The sequence below is a fragment of the Bombina bombina genome, chromosome 8, assembly GCF_027579735.1.
Source record: "Bombina bombina isolate aBomBom1 chromosome 8, aBomBom1.pri, whole genome shotgun sequence".
Lineage (NCBI taxonomy): Eukaryota > Metazoa > Chordata > Amphibia > Anura > Bombinatoridae > Bombina > Bombina bombina.
The window spans coordinates 109063681-109084541 of record NC_069506.1 but is presented as its reverse complement, the minus strand read 5'-3'; the positions used below and the strand labels follow the sequence as shown (position 1 = coordinate 109084541).

At 38.5% G+C, this 20861-nt stretch overlaps 1 protein-coding gene across 3 annotated transcripts in view; it reads right to left on the bottom strand.

Annotated features, from left to right (window-relative positions):
• The window catches only part of LOC128638504 (oocyte zinc finger protein XlCOF8.4), a 149162-nt gene extending 131974 nt beyond the window's left edge, over window positions 1–17188 (bottom strand). For all 3 annotated transcript variants that reach the window (XM_053690495.1, XM_053690493.1, XM_053690494.1), the window contains exons 1-2: window positions 17132–17188; window positions 8076–8184 (exon numbers count right to left, since the gene is read on the bottom strand). In XM_053690495.1, the coding sequence (XP_053546470.1) occupies window positions 8076–8153 (78 nt within the window). In that variant the 5' untranslated portion in view covers window positions 8154–8184; window positions 17132–17188. The remainder of the gene's footprint in view (window positions 1–8075; window positions 8185–17131) is intronic.
• Window positions 17189–20861: the final 3673 nt, after the last annotated feature.

Here is a 20861-nt window from a genome sequence, read left to right as displayed (position 1 = left end):
AAGGCCATTATTTCAATTGAAAAAAGTAAATATAAAAGGATCAGTTTTCAAAAAATTAAATACACTCCAGCAGGTAAAATACACCTTTGGGAATACATTAAATTGGAGAAATGTGTACAATAAATACAATATCCCTTTAAAGTGACAATGGAAATTAAGTGACTATGCCTGCACATGTAAGATACACACTCTCTTATAAGTCCCGAGACTAGCATCCCAATTGGACACTTAAAGTCCCTTCACCATGAGATGTGACTACTGAGGAAACTTATCTTCCTTTTTACACTGATGTACTTTCAAGTGAGCTTTTTACAGATATGCTGCGTCACTAACAAATTATTTAGCATTTGGGAAGCATGTCCCTTTAAAGGAAATATTTCATATCTGTTTAAATACTGCAGCTAGTATTGACTACTCTTTACTCCTTAGGGTATTTTCTGTGGAGTTTTCTATGATTTTACTACACGTGCAATTTATCATGTTTTTAAGAAAGAACTTTCACTCTGTTTTACTCTGTAATGTTTTTAGTATTCCATTAAATATCTTTATTGGATGCTGTATACAGAACTAATTAATATCTCTATGTAAAAAAAGAATATATTTTCCTCAATAGCCACATCCACATTATAAAGGGATTTAAAGCAGACAATCAGGATGCAAGTCCCAGGACTTGCAAGGCACTGTCTATCTGACATGTGCAAGCACATCCATGTTATTTCCCTCCTCAGTTTAAATGGACACTAAGTGCTTTGAGATGGTAAATATAAAATGAGCATGTTGCAGGGTCATGGGATGTGTACCCGGTTCGGTATTAGAGTGCAGTCCCCTTCCGTGTTTTGTATATGTCTAGGGTGATTATATAAGCCTGTGCACCCTTCCCTTGTTCCCAGTTTGTTTGGATTTGAGAGTTTGCATTGTGTGGCTGTTTTAGGGTCCCAGGTATTGGAAAGGATCTTGACGTGGTACCTGGGCTTGTCCCATTTAGCCAGATGCGGTAACTAACCTTTCCATTTTTGCTTTTAAATCTTAGCTGAGAGCTTGTAAGTGAGTGCTGGACTTTCTCTGTGTGTTGTATTAATTTGTTTTGTAATTTTCCCTATGGTTCTTGCACCCATACCTGTCTGGGGTTAACTTCCTGTGACTCTGGGGACAGCACCGCTTCCTGAGAGTGCCGGTGAGCACCCAGGGCTGAGCATGTTGCAGGGTCATGGGATGTGTACCCGGTCCGGTATGAGAGTGCAGTCCCCTTCCGTGTTTTGTATATGTCTAGGGTGATTACATAAGCTTGTGCACCCTTCCCTTGTTCCCAGTTTGTTTTGACTTGAGAGCTTGCATTGTGTGGCTGTTTTAGGGTCCCAGGTATTGGAAAGGACCTTGACGAGGTACCTGGGCTTGTCCCATTTGGCCAGATGCAGTAACTAACCTTTCCATTTTTGCTTTCAAATATTAGCTGAGAGCTTGTAAGTGAGTGCTGGACTTTCTCTGTGTGTTGTATTAATTTGTTTTGTAATTTTCCCTATGGTTCTTGCACCCATACCTGCCTGGGGTTAACTGCCTGTGACTCTGGGGACAGCACAGCTTCCTGTGAGTGCCGGTGAGCACCCAGGGCTGAGCATGTTGCAGGGTCATGGGATGTGTATCCGGTCCGGTGCAGTCCCCTTCCGTGTTTTGCATATGTCTAGGGTGATTACATAAGCCTGTGCACCCTTCCCTTGTTCCCAGTTTGTTTGGAATTGAGTGCTTGCATTGTGTGGCTGTATTAGGGTCCCAAGTATTGGAAAGGACCTTTACGTGGTACCTGGGCTTGTCCCATTTGGCCAGATGCGGTAACTAACCTTTCCATTTTTGCTTTTAAATCTTAGCTGAGAGCATGTAAGTGAGTGCTGGACTTTCTCTGTGTGTTGTATTAATTTGTTTTGTAATTTTCCCTATGGTTCTTGCACCCATACCTGTCTGGGGTTAACTGCCTGTGACTCTGGGGACAGCACCGCTTCCTGAGAGTGCCGGTGAGCACCCAGGGCTGAGCATGTAGCAGGGTCATGGGATGTGTACCCGGTCCAGTATGAGAGTGCAGTCCCCTTCCGTGTTTTGTATATGTCTAGGGTGATTACATAAGCTTGTGCACCCTTCCCTTGTTCCCAGTTTGTTTTGATTTGAGAGCTTGCATTGTGTGGCTGTTTTAGGGTCCCAGGTATTGGAAAGGACCTTTACGTGGTACCTGGGCTTGTCCCATTTGGCCAGATGCGGTAACTAACCTTTCCATTTTTGCTTTTAAATCTTAGCTGAGAGCTTGTAAGTGAGTGCTGGACTTTCTCTGTGTGTTGTATTAATTTGTTTTGTAATTTTCCCTATGGTTCTTGCACCCATACCAGTCTGGGGTTAACTGCCTGTGACTCTGGGGACAGCACCGCTTCCTGTGAGTGCCGGTGAGCACCCAGGGCTGAGCATGTTGCAGGGTCATGGGATGTGTACCCGGTCCGGTATGAGAGTGCAGTCCCCTTCCGTGTTTTGTATATGTCTAGGGTGATTACATAAGCCTGTGCACCCCTCCCTTGTTCCCAGTTTGTTTGGATTTGAGAGCTTGCATTGTGTGGCTGTTTTAGGGTCCCAGGTATTGGAAAGGACCTTGACGTGGTACCTGGGCTTGTCCCATTTGGCCAGATGCGGTAACTAACCTTTTCATTTTTGCTTTTAAATCTTAGCTGAGAGCTTGTAAGTGAGTGCTGGACTTTCTCTGTGTGTTGTATTAATTTGTTTTGTAATTTTCCCTATGGTCCATGCACCCATACCTGTCTGGGGTTAACTGCCTGTGGCTCTGGGGACAGTGCAGCTTCCTGTGAGTGCCGGTGAGCACCCAGGGCTGAGCATGTTGCAGGGTCATAGGATGTGTACCCGGTCCGGTATGAGAGTGAAGTCCCCTTCCATGTTTTATATATATATATATATATATATATATATATATATATATATATATAAAACGTCTTTGCAATATACTTTCATTACTTATTTTATCCCCTTTTCCTGTAATTCCATTCTGACAATTGTGTGCTTTTCCTGTTAAAAGTGAAAGTGCAGAACACTGTTATATTCCACACAGACATTGGTTGCCCACTCAACTGACTTATTTATAACTTTCTCTAATTGGCCACAGTATAAAGAAACCTAAGTTACAACATGGCAGCGCCCATTACTTTATAGACACTAAAACTTTACACATATTTTGTCAATATTTAAACAACTAATCAAATTTTAAAAATTCTATCTACATGTTATTCTCAGACTAATATTTTCTTTGAATGCTTCATTGTATCTAGCATTTATTTACGGCTAGATTTAGAGTTTTGTCGGTAACGACCCGCGTAGCTAACGCTGGCTTTTTTCTGGCCGCACCTTTAAAATAACTCTGGTATTGAGAGTCCACAGAATGGCTGCGTTAGGCTCCAAAAAGGGAGCGTACAGGCATATTTAACGCCACTGCAACTCTCGATACCAGAGTTGCTTACGGACGCGGCCAGCCTCAAAAACGTGCTTGTGCACGATTCCCCCATAGAAAACAATGGGGCTGTTTGAGCTGAAAAAAAACCTAACACCTGCAAAAAAGCCGCGTTCAGCTCCTAACGCAGCCCCATTGTTTGCTATGGGGAAACACTTCCTACGTCTGCTCCTAACACCCTAACATGTACCCCGAGTCTAAACACCCCTAACCTTACACTTATTAACCCCTATTCTGCCGCCCCCGCTATCGCTGACCCCTGCATATTATTTTTAACCCCTAATCTGCCGCTCCGTAAACCGCCGCTACTTACATTATCCCTATGTACCCCTAATCTGCTGCCCTAACATCGCCGACCCCTATATTATATTTATTAACCCCTAATCTGCCCCCCACAACGTCGCCTCCACCTGCCTACACTTATTAACCCCTAATCTGCCGAGCGGACCGCACCGCTATTATAATAAAGTTATTAAACCCTAATCCGCCTCACTAACCCTATAATAAATAGTATTAACCCCTAATCTGCCCTCCCTAACATCGCCGACACCTAACTTCAAACATTAACCCCTAATCTGCCGACTGGAGCTCACCGCTATTCTAATAAATGTATTAACCCCTAAAGCTAAGTCTAAACCTAACACTAACACCCCCCTAAATGAAATATAATTTAAATCTAACGAAATAAATTAACTCTTATTAAATAAATTATTCCTATTTAAAGCTAAATACTTACCTGTAAAATAAATCCTAATATAGCTACAATATAAATTATAATTATATTGTAGCTATTTTAGGATTAATATTTATTTTACAGGCAACTTTGTATTTATTTTAACCAGGTACAATAGCTATTAAATAGTTAATAACTATTTAATAGTTACCTAGTTAAAATAATTACAAAATTACCTGTAAAATAAATCCTAACCTAAGTTACAATTAAACCTAATACTACACTATCAATAAATTAATTAAATAAAATACTTACAATTACCTACAATTAAACCTAACACTACACTATCAATAAATTAATTAATTAAATACAATATCTACAAATAAATACAATGAAATAAACTAACTAAAGTACAAAAAATAAAAAAGAACTAAGTTACAAAAAATAAAAAAATATTTACAAACATCAGAAAAATATTACAACAATTTTAAACTAATTGCACCTACTCTAAGACCCCCAAAATAAAAAAATGCCCTACCCTATTCTAAATTACTAAAGTTCAAAGCTCTTTTACCTTACCAGCCCTGAACAGGGCCCTTTGCGGGGCATGCCCCAAAGAATTCAGCTCTTTTGCCTGTAAAAAAAAACCACATACAATACCCCCCCCAACATTACAACCCACCACCCACATACCCCTAATCTAACCCAAACCCCCCTTAAATAAACCTAACACTAAGCCCCTGAAGATCTTCCTACCTTATCTTCACCACACCAGGTTCACCGATCGATCCAGAAGAGCTCCTCCGATGTCCTGATCCAAGCCCAAGCGGGGGGCTGAAGAGGTCCATGATCCAGCTGAAGTCATCATCCAAGCGGGAGCTGAAGAGGTCCATGATCCGGCTGAAGTCTTCTATCAACGGCATCTTCAATCTTCTTTCTTCCGGATCCATCCTCCGACGCGGAACATCCTGCTGGCCCGACGGACTACCGACGAATGAAGGCTCCTTTAAGGGACGTCATCCAAGATGGCGTCCCTCGAATTCCGATTGGCTGATAGGATTCTATCAGCCAATCGGAATTAAGGTAGGAAAATTCTGATTGGCTGATGGAATCAGCCAATCAGAATCAAGTTCAATCCGATTGGCTGATCCGATCAGCCAATCAGATTGAGCTCGCATTCTATTGGCTGTTCCGATCAGCCAATAGAATGCGAGCTCAATCTGATTGGCTGATCGGATCGGCCAATCGGATTGAACTTGATTCTGATTGGCTGATTCCATCAGCCAATCAGAATTTTCCTACCTTAATTCCGATTGGCTGATAGAATCCTATCAGCCAATCGGAATTCGAGGGACGCCATCTTGGATGACGTCCCTTAAAGGAACCGTCATTCGTCGGGAAGTCGTCGGAAGAAGAGAACGGATCCGCGCTGGAGGTCTTCAAGATGGAGCCGGTCGTCATCGAATGAAGATAGAAGATGCCGCTTGTATCAAGATGGTTGCCGGTCCGGATCGCCTCTTCTTCCCGGATAGGATGAAGACTTTGGAGCCTCTTCTGGACCTCTTCAGCCGCTGGATGATGGATCGCCAGCCCCCGCTTGGGTTGGATGAAGATTTTGGAGCCAGGACCGATCGGTGATACCCGGTGAGGTGAAGATAAGGTAGGAAGATCTTCAGGGGCTTAGTGTTAGGTTTATTTAAGGGGGGTTTGGGTTAGATTAGGGGTATGTGGGTGGTGGGTTGTAATGTTGGGGGGGGGGGGTATTGTATGTGTTTTTTTACAGGCAAAAGAGCTGAATTTCTTGGGGCATGCCCCGCAAAGGGCCCTGTTCAGGGCTGGTAAGGTAAAAGAGCTTTGAACTTTTGTAATTTAGAATAGGGTAGGGCATTTTTTTATTTTGGGGGTCTTTGTTATTTTATTAGGGGGCTTAGAGTAGGTGTAATTAGTTTAAAATTGTTGTAATATTTTTCTAATGTTTGTAAATATTTTTTTATTTTTTGTAACTTAGTTCTTTTTTATTTTTTGTACTTTAGTTAGTTTATTTAATTGTAGTTATTTGTAGGAATTGTATTTAATTTATTTATTGATAGTGTAGTGTTAGGTTTAATTGTAGGTAATTGTAGGTATTTTATTTAATTAATTTAATGATAGTATAGTGTTAGGTTTAATTGTAACTTAGGTTAGGATTTATTTTACAGGTAATTTTGTTATTATTTTAACTAGGTAACTATTAAATAGTTCTTAACTATTTAATAGCTATTGTACCTGGTTAAAATAATTACAAAGTTGCCTGTAAAATAAATATTAATCCTAAAATAGCTACAATGTAATTATTTGTTATATTGTAGCTATATTAGGGTTTATTTTACAGGTAAGTATTTAGCTTTAAATAGGAATAAGTTATTTAATAAGAGTTAATTTATTTCGTTAGAATAAAATTATATTTAACTTAGGGGGGTGTTAGGGTTAGGGTTAGAATTAGCTTTAGGGGTTAATAAATTTAATAGAGTAGCGGTGAGGTCCGGTCGGCAGATTAGGGGTTAATGTTTGAAGTTAGGTGTCGGCGATGTTAGGGAGGGCAGATTAGGGGTTAATACTATTTATTATAGGGTTAGTGAGGCGGATTAGGGGTTAATAACTTTATTATAATAGCGGTGCGGTCCGGTCGGCAGATTAGGGGTTAATAAGTGTAGGCAGGTGGAGGCGACGTTGTGGGGGGCAGATTTGAGGTTAATAAATATAATATAGGGGTCGGCGGTGTTAGGGGCAGCAGATTAGGTGTACATAAGGATAACGTAAGTAGCGGAGCTTTGCGGTCAGCAGATTAGGGGTTAATTATTGTAGGTAGCTGGCGGCGACGTTGTGGGGGGCAGATTAGGGGTTAATAAATATAATATAGGGGTCGGCGGTGTTAGGGGCAGCAGATTAGGGGTACATAAGTATAACGTAGGTGGCGGTCGGCAGATTAGGGGTTAAAAAAATTTAATCGAGTGGCGGCGATGTGGGGGGACCTCAGTTTAGGGGTACATAGGTAGTTTATGGGTGTTAGTGTACTTTAGAGCACAGTAGTTAAGAGCTTTATGAACCGGCGTTAGCCCAGAAAGCTCTTAACTACTGACTTTTTCTGCGGCTGGAGTTTGGTCGTAAGAATTCTAACGCTCACTTCAGACACGACTCTAAATACCGGAGTTAGAAAGATCCCATTGAAAAGATAGGATACGCAATTGACATAAGGGGATCTGCGGTATGGAAAAGTCGCAGCTGAAAAGTGAGCGTTAGACCCTTTCCTGACTGACTCCAAATACCGGCGGTAGCCTAAAACCAGCGTTAGGAGCCTCTAACGCTGGTTTTCACGGCTACCGCCAAACTCCAAATCTAGGCCTTTGTGTTTAATGTCCCTTTTAAAGCAAAGTATGACATCAGCACTGATGTAGTGGATTGGCTAGTTTTGTTTTGCTTGTTTTTTTCAAGCATGCAGCTGACAGAAGCTACAGCATATCTGTTCACACAGCGCTTACTATTCTGAGCTGAAGAAAGTTTGAGGTAAAATATCTCCCTTTTTTACAATGGGATGTTCAGGTGATATTTTCTTGTCATCTTTTTACAGTTACACTGCATCTCTTTCAAGTGATTTTGCATATAAGTATTGTGTCCCTTTAAGAAAAATGGACTAGATGCTACGTCATATTTTACTTTGCCTAGCATACCCTGTTGACATAGTACCTATGTCCAACAGTCTCTTTCATGCTGTGGTCCTCAGTCAGCTTTGACATTGGAGACTGCAGCCAGGGGCAGAAGGACTCTGCCTTCATATGGTAAGGAAAAACTAATCATTCTCCCTTTACCATATGAAGGCAGATCACTGATACAGATAATGAGAGTGATGTCACATTTCCAAACATGACTCACCTTCCCAGTCAGCAAGTAGATGATCTCTAGGGTGTGATTTAAGATCTTCTCAGTCATCTTTTTCACGTCCTTATCCATCTCCTATCATTAGAAAATCGAAGGGTTTGATCTATTTGATGACAAGATGGTTTAGATAGAGTAAGGACTTCTATGTTGCAGTATTGCAGTCATCTGAACAAATATATTTTAACATATATAACTGCTGATGTTTCATATACTTTTTGAATTGTATGTCCCCTTAATACTAATAATACTGCAGTTTGAAATTTCACTGGTGCCACAAAAAAAACAATAAGATATTCATTATCACTCAGGCAGCAGCTTCTGTAGCCTTGGGCTCCCATTTATCAAATTGTCACCCATCGATTCAGTTTTGGTCTCTCATATCAAAGTTTACAAACAAATGTAAATTCAAACTTTGGTTGCTTTCTTAGGGATGACAGATTGCTATCATTTGTGTTTCCTTACAGATGCATCACAAATAGCTTTTTATATTCTGCACATTTGAAATCACCAGCACTATCGTTAAAAGGGAAAATCAAAACCTTAGTCATGTTAAAGTCTTACCTTAGATTTAGCTGCAAATAGCCTCCTGAACCCCTTTCTATATCATGCAGCAGGAACAATAAAAAAGTTATTTTAAAATGAATATTGTTTCTAGCCATTTTGAAATGGCTGCCAAGCTCCAATCACTGATGACATCACAATCTGGGCTGCATATGGCGTCCAATCACAAAAGGCTCACTAGTTGGATTCAACAGACTGTCAATGCTATTCAGCAGAGTGCCTAGATGTAGCCCAGATTGTGGGCTGATTGAAATCCAGCCCATTTCCAAACCCACCGTGGACTCATTAACATTGTGGCCTGGATAAACCTTATTTCACTACTGAAATATTACTGTGTCCTTCAGTTATTTGATAGATCAAAATGAAATTGCTGATCCAAACACCCAATTATTTATAAATGAAAATCATGGAAATTGTCAGGGGTGCCTAAACTTTTGCATACGACTGTATATATATATATATATATATATATATTATATATATATATATATATATATATTGTGACATTGTGACAGGGAACAGGGAATTGTGAGTGACCAGGTTTATGTTTCTCCTACTATGTTGAAATGAGTATTTGCTTTCTAAACCCCAGGAAATTGTATTATATAAAATGTGGCTAGGAAATAAGCTGCTGTATTTTTAGGTCCCTGGGGTGGAACATAGGAGAGAGGGCGGGCCAGTGTTCCACTCCTCAGTTTACACATAGCTGAAGGTGAGAAATCAGGAAGGTATTTTTTGCACCTGTGTTTAATTAAATGAGGGTAATTTATTCTCCAGCTGCTAGGTGGAGAAAGAGCCTCCAGAGTATTTCATACATGTAAAGAGACACTTTGCAGCTGAGCTGAGAAAAGCTGATAAAAAGTGAGTTTGCTAAAAACAACATGTTTAGTTTAGTTTAGTTTTCCTTGATTCAATAAGGGATGAAAAACGATGTCAGAAAGAGCTCACACTGAGCTAGGTTTTTGTTTGTAGGTTTGGGCCTGTTTGGTTGTTGTAAAACACACATTGCTGTGAACTCCACTTGCACAGTGAAAAATAAATCTGACTGTTTACATTTATTAAGGCTGTGTCATTTATACCCTAGAGGATCATGCTATTTCCTTGAAACCAGGCACCAGGAGTGGGTGCTGGATTACAATATGGTGGAGAATGCGGGCATAGCACAAATATGGTCTGTGGGTATAAAAGTTTTCTGCAAGCTGCACTAAGAAAACTTTTGCTTTAAACTGTTGGAAATAAAAGTGACACTGTGCCTTTTAGACATATACCTGCCTTGGTGTTACCTGTTACTTCTAAGAGGCGAACTTTTACAAAATGGAGGAGCTGGTGAAAGCTTGCTACTGCTGCACAGCAGGAGACAAATCGCTTACTGTCTGCACAAGTAAGAAGAATAATGGATGCCTAGTGAGAGGATAGAGCTACATAGGTTAATGTATTGCAACAAGTCCTACAGCCTTCTGTAGATACCCCCACTGTGGATAGGGGGCGCTATATCCAAGCAAATTACTTTCTGCATAAGTTGTCAGAGACGGATGATATTGAAGCTTACCTCACAACATTTGAGAGGATTGCTGCCAGGGAACAGTGGCCACCTGAACAGTGGGCAGAGCTACTCACACCATGTCTTAGTGGAGAAGCCCAGAAAGCATATGAGGATTTGTCTCACAGCCAAGCTCAAGATTATCAGAAACTAAAAACTGAAATTCTAACACGCTTGGGAGTAATACCTGCAATTCTTGCCCAAAGATTTAACAATTGGGTGTTTGAGATGGGAAAACCTACAAGAGCACAAATGTATGAACTGTTGAGACTTGCTCAGAAATGGCTTGTGCCAGACATTAATTCAGCCACAAAAGTCATAGAAATGGTTGTAATGGGTCGATTTCTCAGGATTCTGCAATCTGGACTTTGACAGTGGGTCAGTCAAGGGGATCCTAAAGACCCAGAAGAAATGATGAGCCTGGTTGAGAGATATTTGACTGCAAAGGAATTGCACAGCAATGATCCTCAACCTAAATTAAAGCTGCCTTATAAAAAAACAAGTGGAAAAACAGAAGGACAAAGGTCTATTCATAACCAGGGACAAAATGACAATGGTGGGAAATGGCTCCCTAGGGAACCATTATGGCCAAGAGGCCAAACTGATGAACAAATAAGGTGTTTTTAATGCCAAGAGTTAGGGCATATTGCACGTAACTGTACACAGGGGGAGGGACCTATGCAATGTAATATGGGTGCAAGGGACAAACATAGTACAATGTTAACCTGCACCAAAATGTCTTTTGTTTCCAGTGCTATGTGTTCTAGTCATTTAAGATCTGTGAATGTAGAGGGTAAGAGTGTACAAGCGCTCCTTGATTCAGGGAGTGAAGTTACTCTGGTAAAAAGTGTTTTGCTTCAGCCAGAAAAGTTAAATAGAGATAAAATGCTTGATATTGTCTGTATACATGGGGACACACACTCATACCCTACAGCTGAGGTTGAAATTATAACAGATATTGGTACAGGTAAAGGGACAGTCAAGTCCCAAAAAAAGTTCATGATTTAAATAGGGCATGTAATTTTAAACAACTTCCCAATTTACTTTTATCACAAATTTTGCTTTGTTCTCTTGGTATTCTTAGTTGAAAGCTAAACCTAGGAGGTTCATATGCTAATTTCTTAGACCTTGAAGACTGCTTCTAATCTGAATGCATTTTGACCACTAGAGGGCATTAGTTCATGTGTTTCATATAGCTAACATTGAGCTCATGCACATAAAGTGACCTAGGAGTGAGCACTGATTGGCTAAAATGCAAGTCTGTCAAAATAACTGAAATAAGGGGGCAGTCAGCAGAAGCTTAGATTCAAGGTAATTACAGAAGTACAATGTGTATTATTATAACTGTGTTAGTTATGCAAAACTGGGGAATGAGTAATAAAAGGATTATCTTTCTTTTTAAAAAACAAAAATTCTGGTGTTGACTGTCCCTTTAAGTGTTGCATAGGGGAAGTACCTGTGTTGCCCTATGATATAGTATTGGGGAGAGCCTTTCCTCACTTTTGTCAAGTGTGGGAGAAACCTTCAGTAGGCCATGGGATTAATCCTGGGACGTTACAGGAGGTGGAGGAAATGGAAACCATTTTTCCATTTTCCAATAATTGATTGGGAACCAGACACTGTGCAGGAGGCACCTCTGGTGTGTCTAGGCAATGAGGCAGAACCCCCTCAGAGTAATGCTTCTGGAAAAGACATAGAACTTGAGGATCTAGGGATTAATTCTGTTAATTACCAAGCTGCCCAATGGGAGGACCCGACTCTGATAGTGGCGAGGGAAAATGTTCAAGTAATTAAAGGCACTGTCATAGATCCTGAAAAGCAATTGTGTTTTTCTTATTTTATAGAGCAGAAAAGAAAGGGGTTGAAGAGGTGGAGCAATTATTGGTTCCCAAGTCTTATAGAAATACCGTTTTGAAATTAGCCCATAGTCACGTGCTAGGGGGACACCTTGGAATTGAAAAGACCAGAGAAAGAGTTCTTGCACAATTTTATTGGCCTGGTATTTTCATTTCAATAGAGAGATTTTGTAAATCCTGCCCAGAATGTCAGTTGAAAGCTCCATTTAAAGGTTACTGCAATCCACTTATACTTCTTCCTGTTATAGAGCTTATTTTTGAGCGAACAGCAATTGATTTGGAAGGGCCTTTACTAAAGTCTGCTAGGGGGCATGAGTATATTTTAATTGTGGTGGACTTGTAATGCTTGTGGGATATTCCACTATCAGACCAAACTTGGCCAGTAGTCTTCTTATCCCGGCGTCAAATGTAATGATAGGAAATATCCCAGAGCAGAGAGAGAGTTTGTAAAATGAGGTAAACAGTACTCACAGCAAGCAGGGCAGTACTCAGCTGCAACAGGGAGGTAATCCAGCAGTATGGCAGTTCAGGGATAAACCAATAGAAGGACCGGTAACAGGCAGGAGTCAGCAACAAAAGGATATCCAGCAGTATAACAGTTCAGGGGTAACCCAATAGAATGGTCAGACAGGCAGAGTTCATCAACAGTTAAGCAATCCAGCAATGCAGAGTTTAAGGCAAGCAGCGTAGTCAAACAGGCAGAGTTCATCAACGGTAAAGCAATCCAGCAATTCAGGGGTTAAAGTAAGCAGAGTAGTCAAAAACAGGCAGAGTTCATCAGCAGTAAATCAATACAGAAATTCAGCAAACAGATATACAGCACCCAGGAGCACAAGAAGTAACACCTATACTTGGGCACAGGTGAGAGAGAACGAGGCCTTTACATAGAGAAGACAGAGCGGGCGGTGATGATGTCATCACCGCGCTGCAGTTACACTGTCGTATCCCTAGCAACAGGAGGAGTGCCTGTGTCCATGGCAACGGCCACAGCAGAGCAGAGGAGCAGTGTCACAGGACTATGCTACCCGCTATCCTGAGGCAATTCCTTTGCGGAATACCTCCTCTAAGAATATTGCTAAGGAGTTAATGATTATGTTCAGCAGGGTGGGCATACCAAAGGAGATCCTTACGGATCAGGGAACCCCTTTTATGTCCAAAATTATGAAAGAGTTATGTAAACTTCTTAAAATTAAACAACTAAAAACATCTGTGTATCAACCCCAAACTGATGGGTTGGTTGAGAGGTTTAAAAAAACACTAAAAATCATGTTAAGTAAAGTGGTAGACAAGGATGGAAAGAAGTGGGATTGTTTGCTACCGTACCTTATATTTTCTATTAGGGAAGTGCCCCAAGCTTCCACAGGTTTTTCAAAAATTGTATCTATATTTATAGCCAACAATTAATAATATTATTAATTGTTGGCTATAAATATAGATACAATTTTTGGCTTATTCATAATTTATTATAAAGCTTGAGTTGTTCCCATATATAAATGTCTCTTATAATACATGAGACTATGGTCACCTGTGTAAATAGAATGTACCACACTATTGTTATAACGCGTGTACTTTTTCTATAAGATAATCATTTGAAAGATTAGCAAATTTCTATTATAACAATGTATGCATAATGGGCTCTAGTAGTTAGCAGAATCCAATTGATGTATCTTTAAACTTCTGTCTCGTATAAGATTGAACAAATGTTTATCAAATGTCATCATGTATTAGCACGTATTCATATGTCATTAAACAGGCCTCAGAGGTTAGTCCCCAAGTAAAATATTGATTGGAGTAAAGGAAGTAGGAGTATTCTTACCACCAGGTGTTAAAGCAGAGGTTCCGGTATGGTCTATGATTAAGGCATGTTAACCCTGCCGAAACACGTAAGACCGAACCTCTAAATACCTCCATTGATGAGCGTTTTTGTATTTATCTAATGGAGAGCCTGTTTTTCTCTTAAAGGATTACTTTCTGTTATAATTTTTAAGCCAAACAACTAACATATTAAAGTTAATAAACATTAATTAAAACCTACTGACCTATATTTTCTCCAAAACGAAGTTTCATAACGTTATAAAAGTTATATCTTTTATTCCCCGATGATGTCACGTTATCCTGCCCACTATTTTCAGCACTGTGTGTTCAAAATACTTAAACCAATGAAATTGTGTTTAAAGCGCCATTTTGAAACCTAGGTATTGTAAACGGATTGGTACAGAGAAAAGGATACCCACGGAGTGGGTTTGGAAAACAATTAAATTTGCAGACAAGATTTCTGATATACGGTAGAGATATGTTAATGAAATGCTATTGATAAAAACCGTATTTGGGGTAGTTAGTTAGTAACAAGCATAGAAAATATTTACTTACAGTGGCCCTTTAAATAATGAAATAAAGAAATTGCCTTTTAAGCGAACCAGGACCCACTGTTTTGTTTGCCTGTTGTATCTATATTGCAAACGGGGAAGAGTTTGCTACCAGGTCCCTCATTGCTACAGGAGCGGCAAAAAAAGGAAGTGTGCAGGAGAATTTCGGCTCATGGAGAGCCGATTCAAATTACTACCCGTCTGAGCAGCGTCCGCGAGTGTGGAGGTGGGATAGAGAGGAACAGGATAGTTCACGTCACCAGGTAAGACCCGTGTTTCCCTGGGATGGAGCTCGAAATTTACTGAAGGAAAGAAAACTGAGTAGAGGCGACCGCTTGAAGTTGCGGGGTGAGTGAACAAGTTATATTACCTGTTTGACCGCTAACCCACTGAAGCTGCCAGGGTTTCTTTTGACATTTAGTACTTGCTTGAATATTTATCTGCACTTCTATGTCCTGTCTTACTATATGGTATACTCTGAGCACTACACTAAAACTTTTTCTCTGGCTGTATATATAAAATTTATATATGTGTTAGATCACTGGTCGACAAATCTGACCTGAACATTGACCATATTGTTACAGAATGTAAGGAATTTTAACCACCCTACACTAACGAGCATTATATTATAAGTGATCAATCGAATTGTTATTTATTATTATCAAATATGTCACATGGAGGTTGGTAAATCTTCTGTGAAATTGATTAAGTCTTTGCGCATGAGAGCGGGAACACGCACGAACCTCATTAGATATAAATTTAAAATGCTGCAATTGGGCAATATTATTTGGAGATGCAAGCCTATTTTTTTAGATGAATTGGATGATATCATCGGAAAAAAAAAATTTGATTCATGTTGGAATCTGTTTCAGAATTTAAGTAAGTGTAATTGAATTGCAATAATGTTATCTTTCAGATTACACACAGTTTATATGCTTGCTTAGACACAGTTTTATAACCCTTCAAATGGGATTATCATTTCCCATACATACTATTTATTATACAGAAAATGTGACTAAATAAATTGCACGGTCAGAGTATCTATCAAGGTGAAATGTAATTTTATTTTCAGAATGAATTACACTAGATTGAAAGGAGTCACATTTTTCAATGTAGTCGCATTATCTACATTGAATTAGTGTGTGGTCTCTTGAGAAGGAGCAGAAGGTAAAGAACACAGGGAAAACTATGTAAATTACAGCTAACTTGGAGCCCAATGAAAGAGAGTGCAGCATTCATAGCACACGAAACCGAATGACACTGTCAGGGATCGTTAACAAAGAAGCGCACCACTGGGGCTTAGCACCTCTTCCCTGTGCTGAATGGCACTGTGTGACCCAAGAGGTGGGCGCAGCACAGTAGCCTGGCACCAAATAGGCCAATATTGAGGGAAACAAGGCAGAGGGCACAGAATTTTAGAACTATAGTCTATCTATATGCCAATGCAGCATCCCAGGAGTTCCAGTACCCAGATGCAAACTAGCCAAGCAACTTTATGCCTTAGAATACAAGCAGTCAATTTCAGCTTTTTACAAAAGGAAAATTAGAGTTGACAAGCTTGTGAGGTCACCTTTTAGTACACGTGCAGGAAACGCACTTATTCAATATTCTGACTTGAGAATAAATTCTAGAACTATAGTCTATCTCTATGCCAAAATGAAAAACAATCTATCAGCTATTTATGATTTTTTCACTTCTGTAATGATCAATCAGTTAATGGGACATGAAACCCAAATGTTTTCTTTCAGGTTTAGATAGAAAATACAATTTAAAAAAAAACACTTCACAATTTATTTCTATTATCAAATTTGCTTCAAACTCCTGATATACTTTATTCAAGGAGCAGCAATGCACTACTGGGATCTAGCTGATCACATCAAGTCAACCAATCACAAGAGAAAATTGAGTGCAGGCACCAATCACCAACTAAGTCCCACTAGTGTAGGATATGTACATATTCATTTTCAACAATGGATACCAAGAGGACAAAATACATTTCAAAATAGAATTGAAGTTAAAAGTGTCTTAAAATCAAATGTTTTTTTCTGAATCCCTTTAAACCCATCCAGATGTAGAAGCAGATGAAAAATCATCTTGAAAATGAAAACTTGAGAAAAACTGATTATATTTTACTTGTATTTATTTTTCAAAATTGAACAAGTACTTATTACATAATTATAACATTTACAAATGTAAACATTTATCTTATTTATATTATTCTAGCAGACCATCAGCAAATGAATAACTTTAAAACAAAGTTTTTTTTGTTTTTGTTTCCTGAGAAATATACATATTCATGTTTAAAACAAATAATAAAAGTGGAATTCTGCACTTAGAGCAGAAACTCGTGTGGTTAAAGGGTTAAGTCCTATAAAGCACAAAAGCCCGGAAATTCCTGAGATTATGTGCTCACTTAATGGAAATTCCAAAATTAAAACCTCTGCCCTCCCATTGGAACAGAATGAAGCAGACTATTGCTGAAACCCCACTGCATGAAAAGAATGCTGTAAGAACACTACAGTCCTCTTCATTTATCAACATATATATATATAACTTTAATTTCTGAATTTCCATTAAGAACCTAAAGATGGGAATATCCTGGTTTTTGTGTATCTTAGTTTTAACTTAATAACCAGCTTTGATGAAAGTTGTGAAAAGACAGATATATAGACAGACAGACATCTATATAGACAGACAGATAGATAGATTAGATATTGATATACTTACAACCCTTCTCGCACCACCACTGCTGATTATTTTCTATTCCCTATCCCTCACTCCCACGTGACCGCAATTGGCCAATCACAAGCTCGTATAAATTTAAGGTACAGCGAACGGCAGCGCAAGCTCAGAACATATTGGTGATGTCACTTCAAGTCATCAGCACAGCATGAACGCGCAGTGACTGTGAAATTGTGCACGAGAGGCATGAGTGTACACAGATTGCCCTGCGAGTCCTCAGACAAGTGTATACATCTTATATTTGGACACATTTGCTGGCTCAGGGTTTTAACGTTATAATTTGCTTTAGCAGCTAAGATGGGCAATAACGGAACCATTTCTTAGATAGACAGTTGATTGATATCTTTTTTTTTTCTTCTTGAGAATTATAAGTTTAAAATGTAACTATTTCCAATAGGAAATCTACAAAAAAAATAGATTCCATAAATTTCTGTAAGGAAAGTGTTAATGCCTAGTTTACACTTGGTATATAACTAAGGTGATGTAAATACCAGAATATTGTGGTGACTTGTAATGAACGTTTAAAAAATCCACAGAAGGTGACTGGTAACTTGTAAATAAAGTCAAATTTACATTAGCATATCAGTTTTTTATATAAACATAGTATATTGATTTATGCGTGTATATATATTATTTACAGTCATTTAATCCAGTATCCTGGTCCCAACACTGTCCCTTTAAGCTCTTTTATAGATATTACCAAAATATTCAGCTATAAATCATGTAAATAAGTGTGTAACAATTTCACAACATGTTAATTTCTTTATGTTACAGATTTTTTTTTCTTTAATAAAAGGAATGATCTCTTTTTTTTAATTTCCCTGTCATTACTAGTAATGTTGATTCCTGATTTTGTTTTTTTAAGGAAACTGCCACCATCTGTTTTTTCAAGTTTCATGAAGACAACCAAGGAATTTGTTGTGAACATGCAAATTTAGTATTTAAAGGGACAGTATACACTCATTTTCATATAACTGCATGTAATAGACACTACTATAAAGAATAATATGCACAGATACTGATATAAAAATCCAGTATAAAACTGTTTAAAAACTTACATAGAAGCTGTCAGTTTGGCTCTGTTGAAAAGGCAGCTGGAAAGCCCACTGCAAGTGGCAAATAAGACACTCCCCCCCTCCCCCTTCTTTTGCATATGAAAAGACCCTTTACACAAACAGGAGCAAGCTGGAATAGGTAGTCGAGCGTATTCACATAAAACTTTGGGGCTTGGTTAGGAGTCTGAAAATCAGAGCAATGTTATTTAAAAATAAGCAAAACTATACATTAATTTAAAAAAAAAACTTTATGGGCTATATAAATAGATTATCTACAAAACATTTATGCAAAGAAAAAATGAGTGTATAATGTCCCTTTAATCCCTTAACTGAAGAACCATTCCCACCCCGTGCTGAGCTGTTTTGGAGTTTTGCAATGCTTCTCACATTTAAAGGTACATGGAACCTAAATGTTTTCTTTCATGATTCAGATAAAGCATGCAATTTACTTCTAGTATTGCATTTTCTTCGCTCTCTTGGTATCTATTGTTAAAAAGCAGGGACATAAGTTTAGGAGCACTTTAAGGCAGTAGTTTTGGAAGAATGTTATCCATTTGCAAGAATACTAGATGACAGAACTATTTCCTGTCATATAGTGCTTCAATCACCTACCTATGTATCTCTTTAACAAAGAATACCATGGGAACAAAGCAAATTTGGTAATAGAAGTAAAGTGGAAACTTTTCTTTAAAATTTTATGCTCTGTCTGAATCACAAAAGAAAATGTTTGGGGTTTTATAACCCTTTAAGCCCTACTGTATGTAATTTTTCTGTGAGAAACCCCCACACACATATATAGGTTTGTTTCTTTTTAGCAGACCCAGCAGATTCAAACTATACCATTATTTTATGTATATATATCATGACATGTGAGAACTGTACAACAAAGTGTGTAAAAATGTATATTTGTATTAAACATATAATAAAAGATGTTGTAAATAATTGTGTGCGTGTTTTTTAACAATATGGTCAATAGAAGAAGGGGTGATCTTCATGTAAATATGGGTCTTTGGGTATAGTTTATATAACTTTTAAATGTTTTCATAAATGCAAATTCCAGTGCAGAATTTTCTCATGACATATGGAATAAATAATTACTAGCTAATGAAGATGGCCCATACAGAGTGGTGACATTGAATGGAAAGCAACACACCATTCATAATCCCAATGGATCACACAAATCTGTTGTATTTGGAATTAGTTAGATACATAAGCTCTCTACAGACAGTTCCTTCTGCACATCGACTGAGTCCTACCAGCATTTATGATTCCTCCACAAAAAAGTGATCACTCAACTGTCTACCTCTTTGATTAAAAAGTTAGACAACTCAACCTTGGTTACCTAAAAATAAGACCTTACTGTACATTCTGCACTTCTATCCTAGACACATGATAGTACTCTTTTCAGGCACTCAGGTTTAAGACAACCTTCTAGCTTTTACAGAAACATGTATGGTGGCCAACTGTCTAAAGATACCCAAGAATATGTCGTCGTCGCCCCCCCCCCCCGTAACATATATGATCTCCACAAGTCCTCTTATACACTTCCTTCAAGTTTACTCAAACCTTTATCTATCTGCAAGCAATCTTAAGGTCTTTTCACAATGGGCTAAATCACTAATTTAACTAAATAAACAAACGTTACCGCCATATAGGTAGTGGTAGACAGATTTCACTTCATTCCTCTTACTGGTCTGTTAAAGGGATATGAAACCCACATTTTTTCTTTTACGATTTAAATAGAGCATGCAATTTTAAAGTGATGGTAAATTTAAGTCTACTACAATACATATTTTGATAAATAAGATAAAATGTTAATAAATTTGCTGAATTTAAAAAATATATATTTATAATGCAAGAGTATAAAAATTGATTTTTTTTAATCCTAGTATTTTCGTGTGCTTCCGCCTCCCCCTTCAATTGCCTGGTTGCTGTTAGGTTTAACATAGAGAGTAGTTCCACCTGCTTTCTACCTAGGCATCATTGTGCGCTCCCGTGAAAGAACTAAATACGCACGTGCAAAGCTACGTAATAGTCTCCAATGTGAACAATGAATCACAAGTTTCATTGTTTACATCTGGAGTCTATAGCCATTGTTTACATCTGGAGTCTATAGCAGTGAATTGTGTCTATTAAAAAAATGTACACCATGATTCCCCTTCACAAACGAGCATTTCTGTGATATTAACGTTATGATAGAAAATGTTATTACAGTATCACTCATTCATCATATGTAGAGACTGTGAAGAGAATGAGTGACGTGGGCTGTGATTTCCTAAGACTTTTCAATGCACATGTGAAGACCGTGCTTGTTCACAGAGACGGTGACGTGACGGCTACATTCCTGCTTTTTCAAATAAAGATACCAAGAGAATGAAGAAAATTTGATAATAGGAGTAAATTTAGAAAGCTGCTTAGAATTGCATGCTCTATCAGAATCATGAAGGAAAACAATTGGGTTTCATATCCCTTTAAATTGGTCACTCTGTTTATTTAAATACAACAGTATGAAAAGGCAGAAAAGGGTTAAAAACTGCAACTAAGAAAACCCCCAAAAATAATACCCTAAATAACTCTGTGATTCCACTCATTGGCTGTTACATTGTTGCAGTGACTGATCGTCCAGCACTCAGGAGGCAATGGAGGAGAAAGCAGGACGC